At 34.0% G+C, this 15,374-nt stretch overlaps 1 protein-coding gene across 1 annotated transcript in view; it reads left to right on the top strand.

Annotated features, from left to right (window-relative positions):
- Positions 1-2,542: 2,542 nt before the first annotated feature.
- The window catches only part of LOC135087112 (SCY1-like protein 2), a 41,881-nt gene continuing 29,049 nt past the window's right edge, over positions 2,543-15,374 (top strand). Inside the window, exons 1-2 of the mRNA XM_063981950.1 lie at positions 2,543-2,546; positions 3,456-3,601. Coding sequence (XP_063838020.1) covers positions 2,543-2,546; positions 3,456-3,601 — 150 coding nt within the window. The remainder of the gene's footprint in view (positions 2,547-3,455; positions 3,602-15,374) is intronic.

The raw sequence follows: 15,374 nt of genomic DNA, 5'->3' as shown, positions 1-15,374 counted from the left end.
TGTGCGACTGAACAGCACACAATAATATTAAAATGAGATAAAATTTGTTTGAGAGGCTATCTCCGAAACTACTGTTCCGATTCTGGGAAACATAACATCTTTGGCTTCATCCAAGTTAGGCTAAGGCTACTTTATCCTGAAAAGTTGTCTATAGATGCCAACTTTCATTGACAAATGCCCACGTAGCGTAGACAAGTTTTTAACCATTTATGCTTTCACAAACATCAAAGCTACGGCGTTCTTTTCCTGGAATGCCCTTGTTTTATCCACTAGGGCTGGACTCCATAGAGAAATCAGCAACATAAAATACCTATACAGTAGCAAAACTGGATCGTTTGATGTTAGGTATGTACTGATCTTATTTCACACAATGTTGACATTTATAATAAAGCAGTTACGCATTTCGTAGTTCTACCATAGTTTATTAGATCCCTTTACAAATTGCAACGTGGTGCTTCAAAAATCAAGATTAACCCTGAAATTCTTCGCGATGTTTTTTTTTTTTTTTTGAAATCAAGTCTGCCTGCTCATGATGGGGATTACAAAATATGCTTTTTCTCCAAAATTCATAAGTTTATTCGACTAATTAGATTTTAAACCTACGATTTTATTTCGCTGTTGTAAGCTACGAAGACATTTCCAGCAGGTTCAGTCTTATAAACATTTCTAGTAATATTATCCGTCTTAGGAAGTTGCTTTTAAAGTTCCTTGGAAATACAAAAGTAATAATTTTCAAACAAATTTTGGAAACAACATGTATCTCTAGGTACCGGTTATCAAAATACAGTGAAGATGGGAAATTTCATATTTTATCCTAGAAACTAAAGGCAAGATGGCATTTCAATTTAAAAGTTTGTTGAACATCGAAAACTTGAAAACTCTTCTCCTTTATAAAAGTATGTTCGGTGCAGCGCCCTAAAGCAAATATTCATGGAAAATTTCGAATAACGAGATACCCGGTCAACTCTAAAGTAGGTAACTTGCTTACACGAGAATTAATTAAATTATTACTTTAATATAAACGCTTGCTACTAATAACGTTTTCTTTTTGCGGTTTACTACTAAACGTCTGGTGCAGGTAAAAATAAACTTCTTAATAAACTCGTTGAAATTAAGTAGGACGTCGCTGTGGTTTTTAGATGTACTAAGAATTCTTGTTCGAATAATATTCAGTGGACCCATATAGTGGACTTGATTTATTAAGGCTGAGTTCTACCACCAACTTTAACGGTAACTATAACAATAACCGGTGCTTTTTGTATGGAGTTTGACAGATTTTTGACGTTTGTCAAATTTAAAATGAGATGGTGCAACTGAGCGTAAGTAGTTATAATTATTGTACAGTCAGTGTGACACCCAAAATATCAAAAAAACAACACAACCTTAATTCCATTGTAACAAAGTTGAAAATGTCTTGGCTACTTCGCGCACTGTACCGACAAAACGATTAATCATCACTTTATTTGACAAATTCTGAATGAGACACTGTCTGCTCGTGTATGGATATGATATGTTGTTTATACCAGTTCGTAGAATTGTGTTCTATAACTACAGAATGACAACTGATTGGAAAATTTATCTTATTACTGGTAGGATAGGAAGGTATCGAATTCCCCAATCCCATAGGTAATCTTTTAACGGGAATATCAGAATATGCAGCGTCCGAGATGAAGCCGCAATTCTAACCTTGATCCATGCGAGAAATTGCGTATAGAGAAGTTTGCGTACATTCAAATGTTTCATTCATGAATAAGTGCATGAATGAAACATTTGAATTTATAAACAGAAAATATGATTTTTACGTTTTTGCCGTAAATATTGTGACATGTAGCAAATGTTTATCAAAAACTGTTTGAAATTTATCTGCGTATTTGAAATATAGGTACGCAAAAGAAAAATGTTTAATTTGAAATATTTTTTTACACTAAATTGGAATCAAAAGTACTTACTCGTACATAAAAGCGGTGGAATTCTTCGGATTCCTTTTAAAAGCTCTCAAAGTATAGGAGTGCTCTTGTCGGCCATAAACTACATGTATCAATGTCTACCTACACCATTCAAGGGATCTCAGCTCGTATTAAGAAAATTTTATTGTGAAAATCTCATTAGTGAAGAAGATTCTAGAAAGGGTAGCAAATAACTCAACTCTCGATACTTAGGTACTTTTCTATTATTGAAATTGGAAAAGGCATAAAGAAACACGCTGGAAACTTTTGAGTTTTGAAAAATTTGTATTTTTCAAAACTCAAAAGTTTCATGCAAGATTTACAAACAGATAAAGGGCATTCATATAGCCCAGTTTCGCATCCCCTAATAAGATTAAAATCTTTACCAGGCATTTTTCTTCGTCTTATTTAAAGTTCGGAAACACTTTTTGTTCTAATCTTTAAATAACCTACAGTATAATGTACAAAGCTCGTCGCTATAACTAAAGTTTTTTTCTCTCGCAGAGAACATCATTGGCCCGGACCCTACGGAGATGATGTCGGTGCCTCCCTGGTCCATCAAGATGTCCAAGATGAGTCAACCACATCTTGACTTCATGGGTAAGTTAAATATTTGATTTACTGTACCTACCTAGATGAATAATATGAATGAATATATGGTTTAATGTAGAGTTGAAAATGGTTCAGCTAACATATTTTAATGAATTTTAAACTTTCGCGTTGCATAATTAAATTAATTCAAACAGGCCGTAGTCACGGGCAGACTTGACTAACCTATTTTTGTTTCAAGAGCCAGTAAAGTGAAATTGGTGTAAAAACGCCTTATTGAAAGGTAACAAAGGTATATGAAGAGTCATAGGTATCTCCTTTTGTCATATAATTACATTTTACTCTTAGTTTTGCTAATATAAACGACTATCGGCCGCCCGCGACTTCGTACGCGTGGATCCCGTTTTAACCCCTTAGGGATGGAGTTTCGTTAAATCCTTTCTTAGCGGATGCCTACGTCATAACATCTACCTGCATGCCAAATTTCAGCCGGATCCGTCCTGTGGATTGGGCTGTGCGATCACTAGTCAGTCAGTCACCTTTGAGTTATATATATTTACTCGTAGATATTCCTATTTCATGACACTAAAAAGTCTTTTGTAAAATCCAAACTTTGCCCTCAGGCAGCAACCATCACAAATTATGTAAATATTATAAACATCTGAAACGGTTTTTTCACTTGAACATTAGAATTTTAAAAAAAGTTTAGGTACGTTTCACAAGAACAAAATTCTGAAAGCTCATTTAAATGTTCAGTAAGAATTGGGAGTCATTTTAAATGCAAAGTGCACGTCTATCTCTTTCCCTCCTGTCCCTTAACTGGCATAATTTAAGACAATCCGTCTAGCGATGATTTGAAAATTTGGGATACCTTTTATTCTTAATCCTAAAATCTTGAATTTAATTTCGTAATCCCTTTACATTTAAAAGAGTGTCGTGATTTATTTTTTGTTCGTTCAGCACCCGAGGTTCAGGCCAACGGGCAAGCCAATATCCTGTCGGATATGTTCTCTCTGGGGCTGGTGATCTGCGCCATCTTCAATAATGGCCGCTCCATCATCCAGGCCAACAACAACCCGCTGCTGTACATGAAGCAGACCGAACATGTAAGTACCTTGGCATTGCCTACTTTTTCTACAGTTGTATGGATTGTAATAACGGAGATCGCAACCCTGCGGTCAGACTTGATGAACCGCCATAAGCTTTTATCATTACTCAATCGGACAAACAGCGTATCTTGCTCTTCGTACGCCGCAACATCTTTCTTGGACATTCTGATTAATTCAAGTCGATAAGTCTTACGAAAACAAAAACAACTGCAAAATAGCAACGTTAAAAAACTACTGACATTTTAGGTTGCCAATTTACTAACTTGTAACTTACTAACCTGTAATTTGTAGGGAAGATGTTTTTTACACCTAACATGGGAAAAATATTGCGTGGCGCAGCACGGTGTAGGTGGGGAAATTCATATGCCTGAGTGTTCTTACTCTAAAGGTTCGACCAAAGCAACGCGCCATCGCCATCGCTCTTTTGACAGGGCGCGGTACAGAGCACCACTCGCGGCGTCGTCGTCCGCGCATAGCCCGACACAACACCATGTATTTATATTAAGATGCGTATATTTCGTATCTTAAGATAACATCTTAAGATAAATTATTTGCAATATCGCTCAGTATCTTAAGATGCTTAAGATAAAATATATATTAAGTTCATCGTGTGTGATGGTTCATAGGATTTCTATGGTGAGCGATATTCTAAAATATGCTCTAAGATAATATATATTTTATATTATCTTCGCCGTGTCGTGTGTGACGCGCTTTATAAAAGTTATGAGCACAAAACAAGGAAAATATAAAGCCAACGCTGCTTTTATTGCGCCCTTATCTACTTACTTGACTAGAAAATACCTGGAATACGTTAAGATGTTACTTTTGTGAAACTAAAAGGGCACGTTATTTTAGTCGTATTTTCTTAAGAAAGCTAACACAATGCGGACGTTATGGAACTCGTCACGACCTTATGTGTTTGCGGAGCACCATATCGTCTTATTCTTCACATGCCGTTGTTCAGGCTCTATTCTTTGCGTACACGCAAGTAATGAAATTATCTAACTGCTTTGTATTCCTGGAAGATACAACCTCCTTCCCTACAAAACAATAATGAATACCGCCCTATGAGTAAACATGACATTTTTGTCTTCATCGGCCTGAAATTAGGGTGTTCGTTTAGAACCGTAAAATAATGGTAAGGTGACCCTTATTTATATTCATGGAAGTGTTATTTTATGTTGTTATACCACGAAACGAAATAAAAAAAAAGAAATTAATCTTAACAAGTAGTTAAGTAAAAACACATTTCGTAAACACTTCTTTAAAGAAGCACCGACTCTAGGAAAAATATTTTATTTAAGTTCTAACTACAGACTTGATGGGTTATTAAATTATTCAGTCAGATTTCAAAAGTTACGTAGGATTATTGTAGGATTTTAGTGTTGCTCAAGTTTACCTGGTTCATATTATGTATTACCTACTTCGTCTGGGTTGTGAGCGGCAAGACACCCCGGGGACTAAGGTCCTGTTCACAATAAAGCCGCGGCGAGAGTGGCTGGCTGCTAACTTAGCATAGCTAAGTAAGTAATGAACTATGTCAAAACCCTTTTATGACTGCAACTTAGCCCTGAAACGAAGATCTTCTAGGTATACCGTTAAACGAGGAGACATAAACTTAATTAGATGGCTTACGATATTAAACAAAATTATGTTTACATTCTCGTTAAAATAGGTGTCGCAGATTCTTTATAGTATATAAGGAATGTTGTTCGCGCATAGCAGAAAAAAGTAAGTCAAAAGGAAAAATAGTGTTTTTTATTTTAAAATTGATAAAATCAAATTTCTCACGTTACTATACTATTTATAATAATATGCAGGTTAAACACAGGCTAGTGTAATAATATACCATTTACCTTACACCCTATATGACACTAGGCGACGACTCTCTCTCGACACTAAATGAGATAACGTCGCTCCACGTCTCAGTAAACAATTCACAAACATCTTTGTGAAATTTGTATGTCTTAGATTAGCTTCTACGAGTATGCCAGTTTACTTGATCCCAACCTCACTCTAGTACTCTCTGAGTGACTTATTAACATCCCCTTCTTAATGTAAAACGTAATACTTAGTGTGAGTAAAATATCCTTGGACATAATACATTCAGATTAATAAAGCCTAGATGGATATCTTCATACAAGCGCTTTGTCTAAAGTGAGCCAAAAATCTTATATGAACTAACAAACCAGTTAACGTTAGTTTACTGAAAACATCAACTTTATATTCGTATCCTTGTTCTCAGTCAATGTATGGATGACCTTTGTATTTAATCATCCTTATTTGATGCGCGCTGTTTTATAATTGGCACGTGGATACTTTACTTAGCTCATAGAAAAATATACACACACAGTTAACCAAAGCTTAATCTCTAGACATTATGGTGCGCGGAAATAAACCGTAACCTTAAAAACTTAAATTAAGATAATTTCAATATTTTTTTTACTTGAAAAAGACAACGATTATAAATAATTGCGATAAAGTTATATGCTAAAACAAAACTCTACTCATTAAAAATTGTTTGACAACTGTTTTTTTGCAAAATAAACGTCTTAATCCTTATGTATTTAAGATCACAAAACACAAGGTACGCATAAAACAATTTTACAAGTCTTCAACTTAAAAAATAACAACCTTTCACGGATTAAAATCTCCAATTTCACCCACTTATGCCTACCTATCCTTTCATCGCCGAAAACATACCCTTTCTAATACGTGTATTAATAAGGCTCCAGTAATATCGTGCTTTTATGTATTCATTACAACAATCTTCACAAAATATAAATAATATTTGATAAAGGATAAGGCCGTATTCTGACTTGTCCGCGCGGCAGCGACACGACTAAAGTGAGTGTATACTAAGGCTGAGTTGCACAATCTTACTTTAACTTTGACAAACGTCAAAAATATGTCAAACTCCATAAAAAAACCACCGGTTATCGTCATAGTTACCGTTAAAGTTAGGTGGTGCAACTCAGCCCTAGAAAATGAATTCGAAAAAAGTTGATTTTCATTTGTTTTCCAGAAATAAATGACACGTGCAAGGGTTTAGAAGTACGCCCAAGTAAGAGTTAGCAACTACAAAATAATACAATACGCTAACCAGCACCGTTCCTATTAATTAAAGCCTACTCTGAAATATTTAAGTATCCCTGAAACAAAACCATGCTTATCTTAGCTCAATTGAATGAAATTGTATTTTGTGTTCCAAAATAAGTACTCCATTTATTTCTATACGAGTAAGTCGGAATATTAATTATTGTTGTTAAATTCGAGACTTGTAAGAAGCTTAATAAACATAAAAAGTTATGTTTAGTATAATTTTCGGAAAATAATTGTAAGGCAAACAAATTATCATTATGGTATCGTATATTTTTAGAAGAAGGTAAATTTTAGCGGGAATCGTTATAATTAGCAGAAACGTTCATTAAATTATACAAACATGCCTGCCTATCATGAAACATGTTATTTTGAAAGTTTGTTGTCACTTAAGTAAACACAGTGTGACATTTTGCCCTCGAAGCTCGTGTATGCTTAGGCACAGACTGAACTAATGCTGAACATGCTTCCCTGCGCTCATATTAAAAATGTATTCATAGACACTTTTTACTACTTTTTACCCGACTGTTGTGTTGTGTGTTTTTCGAGTGTATGTAAGTATGTATATTTCTTTGGCACGGCCTACAGCCTAAGCGGCTTGACTGATTTTAGCCTGAGAGGTGTCGTTAGATTCGTCTTAATTGTGAGAGTGAAACTGACTTTATTAAAATTGGAAAAAAATCAAACTGGCGGATTTTAGGTGCCATAACGTCATACAATTTTTTTTCTCAAAACCTATCGAGTAGGGTATCTAAATAAACTGCTTTTTAAGTAGCTTACAAAAATGTATGGTACTTAACTAAAAAGATTAAAATAAAATTATTATTGAAAAAACAAAAAACCCAACTGACTCAACTCAATGACTAATTCTTTTGTTGGTGATATGTAATTAATGCCTCCGACTGCATTTATGAACACTAAGTTGTCTTGTTTTTATCTTTTTTTTTAGTTCATTTTTACGCAGTTGGGTTTTTTGTTTATTTATTTATTTTTACAATGAGTTATCGCGTCAAAGTCTTAAAGTTACGCTTGGCTCCAGTTTTGTGCCGTCTTATTAATGTTATTTTGTTATTATACCAAATGTTTGCGTTAAACGCTCTACCCGTGCCCGCGGGCGGGTTCGGACTTGTCAGTGTACCCTCCGTAAGTACCCTCAAAGTAATAATGTCGTTGCCACCCGGGTTCGGTAGGTGCTTACAGCTCTTAATTAACCTTCGTGGAAAACGTGGGTAAAGCAAATTTTTAAACCATGTGGGGTTAGATTAAGCGGTAGAATTGTATGTTCAAATGCTTTAATTTTAACGACATCATAAATATTTTTATAAAATCCTAAGCATTTAAATAAGAATGATAATATTCGACTTATTTCTAGAGAACTCGTAAACACTATGTATAGAAGAAAATAAACAGCAATAAAAACACAAATGGTCTTTTTTCAGACAAAACAAATTAAATTGTGAAGACCTTCTTTAAATGAAAAGATTTATTTTGTGTCATAAAACCTCCCCTGTCGATAGTCATAAACTGTTCACATAAAGTGGATTAAGGCTGGGTTGCACCATCTTACTTTAACTATAACAAACATCAAAAATCTGTCAAACTTCAGACAAAAACACCGGTCATCATTATAGTTACGGTTAAATAGGTGGGGCAACTCAGCCTATGTGTCTTCAAGGAAGCTAATAAGGCCGGGTAGCAGAGAAAATGGCGAAAATTAGGTTTTCATTTTTCATTTTTGAGGTACTAAACAGTAAAATTAAAGGCTAAGATTTTTTTTGGGCATAGTTGAGGATATTTTCTAGGGCTATTAACGGATGGAAACACGATTTGATGAAGTTGACTCGATAGAATAAATTCCCAAAGTTACCTCTATTCGTTTTCTATTTATGGTTTTATTTTTAAAATAAGCGATTTGAGATTCTGAATCTTTTACTAAACTAAAGTTCAGAAATAACTTTAGGGCTTTTAACGGATGAAATTTTTATATTGCGTCTTATTTAGTTACTATGTTTAAAAATGTGGAAAAAATCGCCCATGACGGCTTGGACAATCTCAATCAGTCGCGCGGTGGCGCTTACGGAGGTCGGACGCGTGTCAGTTTTTTGGCCGTGACAGTTCGCGATTTGTCAATATTTTTGACAATGATGACTTTGATGAGTCACAGTATAATAATATCAGTGTTACTGGAGAAAGCTAACATTTTTGATAATTAAGAATTATGAATTTTTTCTACCTATTGAAATTTAAATCGTTGGCATCCTTTTAAACTAAGACTCTACTCATGATACATAGTACATTCCTCAAATATGAGACAAAACCAATGAGTTAAAATTACTTTTTAATAGTACCTACATACAATCGTCTTACACTCTTTAGAAGAGCACACTGACACAAATAAATAATAAAAAATTAGGTCAAATATAGGAACAGCTGTACGTCATTGAAAGACGATTCTGTTTACTCGGCATCTGGGCTGGAGAACATGAATCCTTGCTTACAGATGCAGATGTAAATAGAGTTATAACTGGACAAATTTTACATGAAATGTTTAACAGAAATCAGTTAAAAGACACATACATGGAATACATATTAGACATTATAAACTAGCGGCCGCCCGCGACTTCTTCGTTCGCGTGGACCTCGTTTTACCCCCGTTAGATAATATGATGTTTTACCTCGTTTTACCCATGTTGATAGATGGCGTTTCACGGCTTCCCCCGAATGAATATTTACGAACGTCATACCGTAGTTTGTCCAGTGCTGTAGATTTTAACCAATGACGATAGATGGCGCTTTTTAGACACGTCTTATTTATTTATTGAAATTTATTTGCCACATATCGTCATAATGTTAATCTGGGTTATAAACAATAATACTGTAAAGTTTCAACAAAATCCATTCAGTAGTTTTTGCGTGAAAGAGTAACAAACATCCAGACATCATGTCATCCAGACATATTAGTAGGATATTTCACAATCCAAACTAATATTTACTATTTAGCATTTATTTACAGTAAATATTAGTTTGGATTGCGATATATTTAAAATAAAAGGAATAAAATAAAAAGGGTTTCAAATTACCTGTCTATAATATCTAATACTAGCGGCCGCCCACGACTTCGTACGCGTGGATCCCGTTTTACCCCCTTCATCTACCTTACGTGGTTTAGATTTTTTCATACAAATGTTTTTTCCCGCTAACTCTCGTTCCCGTGGGAATTTTGCATATTCTGTTGTAACTAAGCTTTAAGTTTACTAAGGTACCTGCATGCCAAATTTCAAGCGTCTAACTTAAGCGGTTTAGATTTTGCATACAAAAGGATTTTCCCGCTAATTCCCGTTCCCGTGGGAATTCCTAAGTATACTATAACCTGCCCAGGAGTATGAAGAATAATTGTACCAAGTTTTGTTAAAATCCGTCGAGTAGTTTTTGTTTCTATAAGGAACATACAGACAGACAGACAAAAATTGTTGGCATCAGTATCGATCACTAATCACCCCCTGATAGTTATTTTGAAAATATATTTCATGTACAGAATTGACCTCTCTACAGATTTATTATAAGTATAGATTATAAAGAGGTAAAGTTTGTGTGTTTGTATATTTGTTAAATTGTAAGGGGTAATCTCGGGATCTACTGATCCGATTTTAAAAAATCTTTCACCAATAGAAAGCCACATTATATCTGAGTGTAATAGGTTATATAAAAACCGAAAAATTCCACGCGGGCGAAGAGGCGGGCGGAAAGCTAGTTTATTTATAATTATGTAAGAGTATAATTTATTAAAGTCGAAGTCAAACATTCTTTATTTGTGTGGATCTATATTAACGAGAGATTACAAGGCGTCAAATATTTCAAGAAAAAAAATTAAAACTATTATAAAGCTAAATTTTGCTCTCATGGAGCCTTTACCTACTCTGACAAATTAAGACTTAGAGAAGAAACTAATAATAAAACTATTTAACTGTCCTGCAATGAAAAGCTTGATCGGGTACAACACCTCAAGTTATTTCAGAACTTGATTTCATTAAAAGACTCCGAATATCAAATCGCTTAGGTATCTAAAGTCAAACGATTCTGAAATGTCAAGTGGCATAAAGTTGAGACTAATGAATAACCCATTAAGATAGTAGCGCCCTCCTCCCAAGTAACACAAAACACAATTATAAGAAGCGTACAACAGCATGAACTTACGTGCAGAGCAGTATATGAGCAGCATATGTAGCACTATATCAGCCGTTTAAGAGTTTATAAGTGTCTTGTAATCGCAATTTGGGCCCCAAATAATACGGCTTTGAGCATTATTAAATATTATTAATGCTGCTAACCAGCGCTTATAATGTTATTGAAGACAGACTTTAGTAAAGTTGTTAGACAGCATATTCTAATGTAAAAAGCATTTTATTAGATGTTAGTACAGCTTTGAAACAGCTTTTAGAATTACAATGCCAAAGTTACGTTTTATTCTAAGGCTGAACGTTTTATTTTGTTTGTTTGAAAGTATTCGAAAAAACTTATCGCATTTTATTGTCCGATTTGATTATTTTTCGTTTAGAGTATTGCAGTGCAATGGTGTTGTGAGGAGATGTTTTAATGTCTTTATTTAAAATAATTTATCATAAGATAAGTATCATTTTTTTTTTGTTTCAAGAATGAAAATGAGCTGGGAGTATTAGTCTTATGTGAAAATATATATTTGTTTGTGGTTTATAATTCACGCGCCCTCACAGAAATGCTTTTTTAAAATAAAATAAGGACAAATTTAGAATCGACATATGACACTTTTTGTGATTTTTTTAACGATTTGATTAATTTTAACTTATAAAATTGCTTCTATCGCTCTCCGCTTGTAAGAAAAGGATAATAAGTAGTATTTCATGCATATGTGTATTATAATTTTATTTTCTATGTTAGAGAAAACAGAAAGCAAATGGCGTCAGATAATATTAATGTTTTAAACTTTCAACTAGTGTCTTTTAATGTTGTCAGTCTTATTATAGTAAAAAGAAAATGGTAAAGTCATTAAACCTATACACCGTGTTACTTTGCATTCTTGCCATATTCACAGAGATAAAAGTAGGGAACAATACCTATTATTTAAGATAAACAAGAGACTCCCATAAAGAAAGTACACTAAGATTTTAGTAAATTTGGTTTTTCAGTACAAATCGGAATAAACCAATTTTGTCTCGCACGTTCTACAGGTGCAAGTGGAATAAACCTAGTGGGCGTGGCCTAGTTCTTAATAATCTGTTGTTTTATGGCTCTGGGTACCAGCCTTTTTATCCAGTCATAATAATTATTTTAAAATACTCTTCAGTTGATTTCAGATTTTCCTTTCTACTCTCAGTTTCTACTTTACGGGCTTAGGACCGTCAAAAATACGTAATAATTATTAGGGTTTTAATTAATTTGAACATTGTACCCTATTTTTACAAATTAATAAATTAAGTATGAAATGAAATCACCTTATTCACAATTAATTATTTATTTATAAGTTCCTACTTACAAAGTTTACGTACTGCGAAGCAAGTATTCAAAGTGTCCTCCGTTCTGATGAAGGCACAGTCTAGCACGGCGAAGCGTAGGTTTTCCGCTTTAGTTTTCGCAACACAAACGTTTTGTCTCACAATTTCACTTAAACAATCCTTTCATGTAACGCGTTTACACTGTTTATCTCTTCTGCGCATACCAGTCGTTTCAAGTCACGCCAAAAATCCATTGGTGTCAGGTCCGAGGATCGTGGTGGTCAAGCTACTGGACCACTCGTCCAATCCACTGTTCACCAAACGTATTATTCGCGCACTTGACGTCCTTATTGTGGGGGAGCACCATCCTGCTGCTAGTAGAGCATTTGGTGTAACGCTAAGGGTACGTCATCAAGCATTTCGTCTAAGACGTCTTGCAGACACTCCAGGCACCATTTTGATTAAATTATTCGTTGTTTGAATACACTTCAGACATTTTTGTATAATTTATAACGTGATTTGTGATTGATGGATTTCTTAGTTTTTTACAAGTGTCAAAAAGACATTTTAAAGACAATAGATTGCAATAGATATTTTAAAAATACAATAAAAAGTAAAAAAGTCTTCATCACCATCGCCAACAAGTGATGTGCATGCGTTACGATAATTAGTGATGTGTTTAACAGATTGTCGATAAAATAAAATACTCAAGATTAAAAAAAAAATTTTTCGGGCATTATTTTTTAACGGATTTGTGATCAGTATCAGTAATATAGTCACCTCTGTAAATATGGCAAGAATGCAAAGTAACACCCTGTATATAAAATATCTAAGTGATATCTTTAGCATTACTGTAACACTGTTTAGGTATGTTATAATGTTCATTAGGTTTAAACGTCTTAAAAATGGATTACTTTAGTGTTAATCAGGGTACCGAAACAATAATTTAGAATCCTTTAATCACATGATCCCCTTCTCCACGTCTTTCAATTTTATCTGTCTCCAATTAGGTAGGTACCTAGTTTGACAAGTGTTAAGTATAAAATCATTATCACTACAAATGTAATTTGTAATGAAACACGATATAGCTACCTATCTTATTTTTCGCTCATTGTAATAATTGTAATAGTAACCCATCAAAAACAATACTTGTCAAAAAAACCAAGTCTCGCAACTCAGTTGTTCTACGGTAAAAAGTTGTGAGATCCATGTAATACCAAGTCCAGGCCAGGAAATCTTTAACGTTTTACATAAATTATTGACTTGGCCATCGCACTAAATAATTTAATTTTCACGTGTTTTCATGCGATGGCCAAGTCAATATATTTATGTAAAACGTTAAAGATTTCCTGGCCTGGACTTGGTATTACATGGATCTCACAACTTTTTACCGTAGAACAACTGAGTTGCGAGACTTGGTTTTTTTGACAAGTATTGTTTTTGATGGGATCTCATTTCTTTTTGTATTTTGTAGACAGCAGTTATGTATCTAGAAAACTGGACCGAAATTGAAAAATTTTACTCGACTTGGCGGTTGCACTACCGTGCCCCCAAATATTTTAGTTTTTCCTTGATTCATACACCAAACACTACTTATATTCCAAATTTGAAGCTTCTAGGTCTGCTAGAAGTGCCTTAGCATTTTGATGATCGGTGAGTCAGTCAGTCAGTCAGTGAGTGACAAAATTAAGAAACTTTGACCCGTTATAATTCTTAAACTACTGGTTCAAATTGAATGAAATTTGAAATATACCGTGTCTTTACAATGCCTGCATAGCTAATGAAAATTCAGCCTTCTAGTTTTATCCACAACGAAGTTACAGGCGGTCGAAAATGGCCTGAATTGCTTCGAGAAAAGGATGGTACGGCCGTGCTCGACTTGGTGGGGCCAGATATTTAAAGGAACTTTTTGTAACTAGTTAGTAGTGTTGCTATAGTCGTTTTTTTAAGGGTATGCGTTATACAGGTAATTATTTAGTTTTCAGGTACCTACTTCTCTATTAAGTCATAAATAAGCTTATGTTTTTTTTTTCAGATGCCTTTTAAAATAGTATAAACGACCGAAAGGAATGAATAAAATTAAATGTTCTACGGAACCACTCGATGGAACTTCTTGACTTAGTGCTTGGCTCACACAACAACCGATTGTACTGTATGAGGAGTATCATTTTTTGGAACACGTTTTGCATTTCTTAAACCAAATATAAAGTTTGAATATTCCGTCTTTATCTTTCTCTTTACTCCACCTGTTCTCTTAGGCTGAGTTGCACCACCTAACTTTAACCGTAACTATGACGATAACCGATGTTTTTTGTATGGAGTTTGACAGATTTTTGACGTTTGTTAAAGAAAGTTGGTGCAACCCGGCCTTAGTCTTTTTCCACTGTTTATTCATATCAATAACGTGACACGTTCGACATAAATTTTCTAATTAATATACCTACCTACTAACGCACAAATGAATATAATCATACAGCTCGTGGTTTTATGGCCAAATTATGACCTAAAGTAATAAAATAAATTTTTTATTTATCTAAATAGTGCTAAAAGCTTTAAAGTAACAATAAAATAAGAAGATAACAGAGCTAAAACTTTAGTAAATGTTTGGCTAATACTAAGCAGTAAATGAGGCGTCTAGTTTCAAATCCCGCTAAAACGATTTTGATAAGATTTCGAGAAATTGAAAAAAACCGCTTATCCATATAGCTTTGGCCTTAGGCAAAAAAATATATGATACGAATTATTATTGTCATCTGGCAATACTAACAGTAATTCCTATTCACCTTTAAATTAAATATAATTTGAATTATAATGAAAACTATTTTCATTTTGGCGTACTTTGTTACGAACATTCCGTTTTAAGGCCGGGTAACAGAGAAAATGGCGAAAATGAGGTTTTCATTTTTCATTTTTGAGGTACTAAACAGTAAAATAAAAGGCTAAGATTTTTTTTGGGCATAGTTGAGGATATTTTCTAGGGCTATTAACGGATGGAAACACGATTTGATGAAGTTGACTCGATAGAATAAATTCCCAAAGTTACCTCTATTCGTTTTCTAATAATGGTTTTATTTTTAAAATAAGCGATTTGAGATTCTGAATCTTTTACTAAACTAAAGTTCAGAAATAACTTGAGGGCTTTTAACGGATGAAATTTTTATATTGCGTCTTATTTAGTTACTATGTTAAAAAATGTGGAAAAA

This window comes from Ostrinia nubilalis, chromosome Z, assembly GCF_963855985.1.
Source record: "Ostrinia nubilalis chromosome Z, ilOstNubi1.1, whole genome shotgun sequence".
Lineage (NCBI taxonomy): Eukaryota > Metazoa > Arthropoda > Insecta > Lepidoptera > Crambidae > Ostrinia > Ostrinia nubilalis.
Note: the sequence above shows the minus strand (reverse complement) of the source record. Positions and strands in the feature narration are given on the sequence as shown.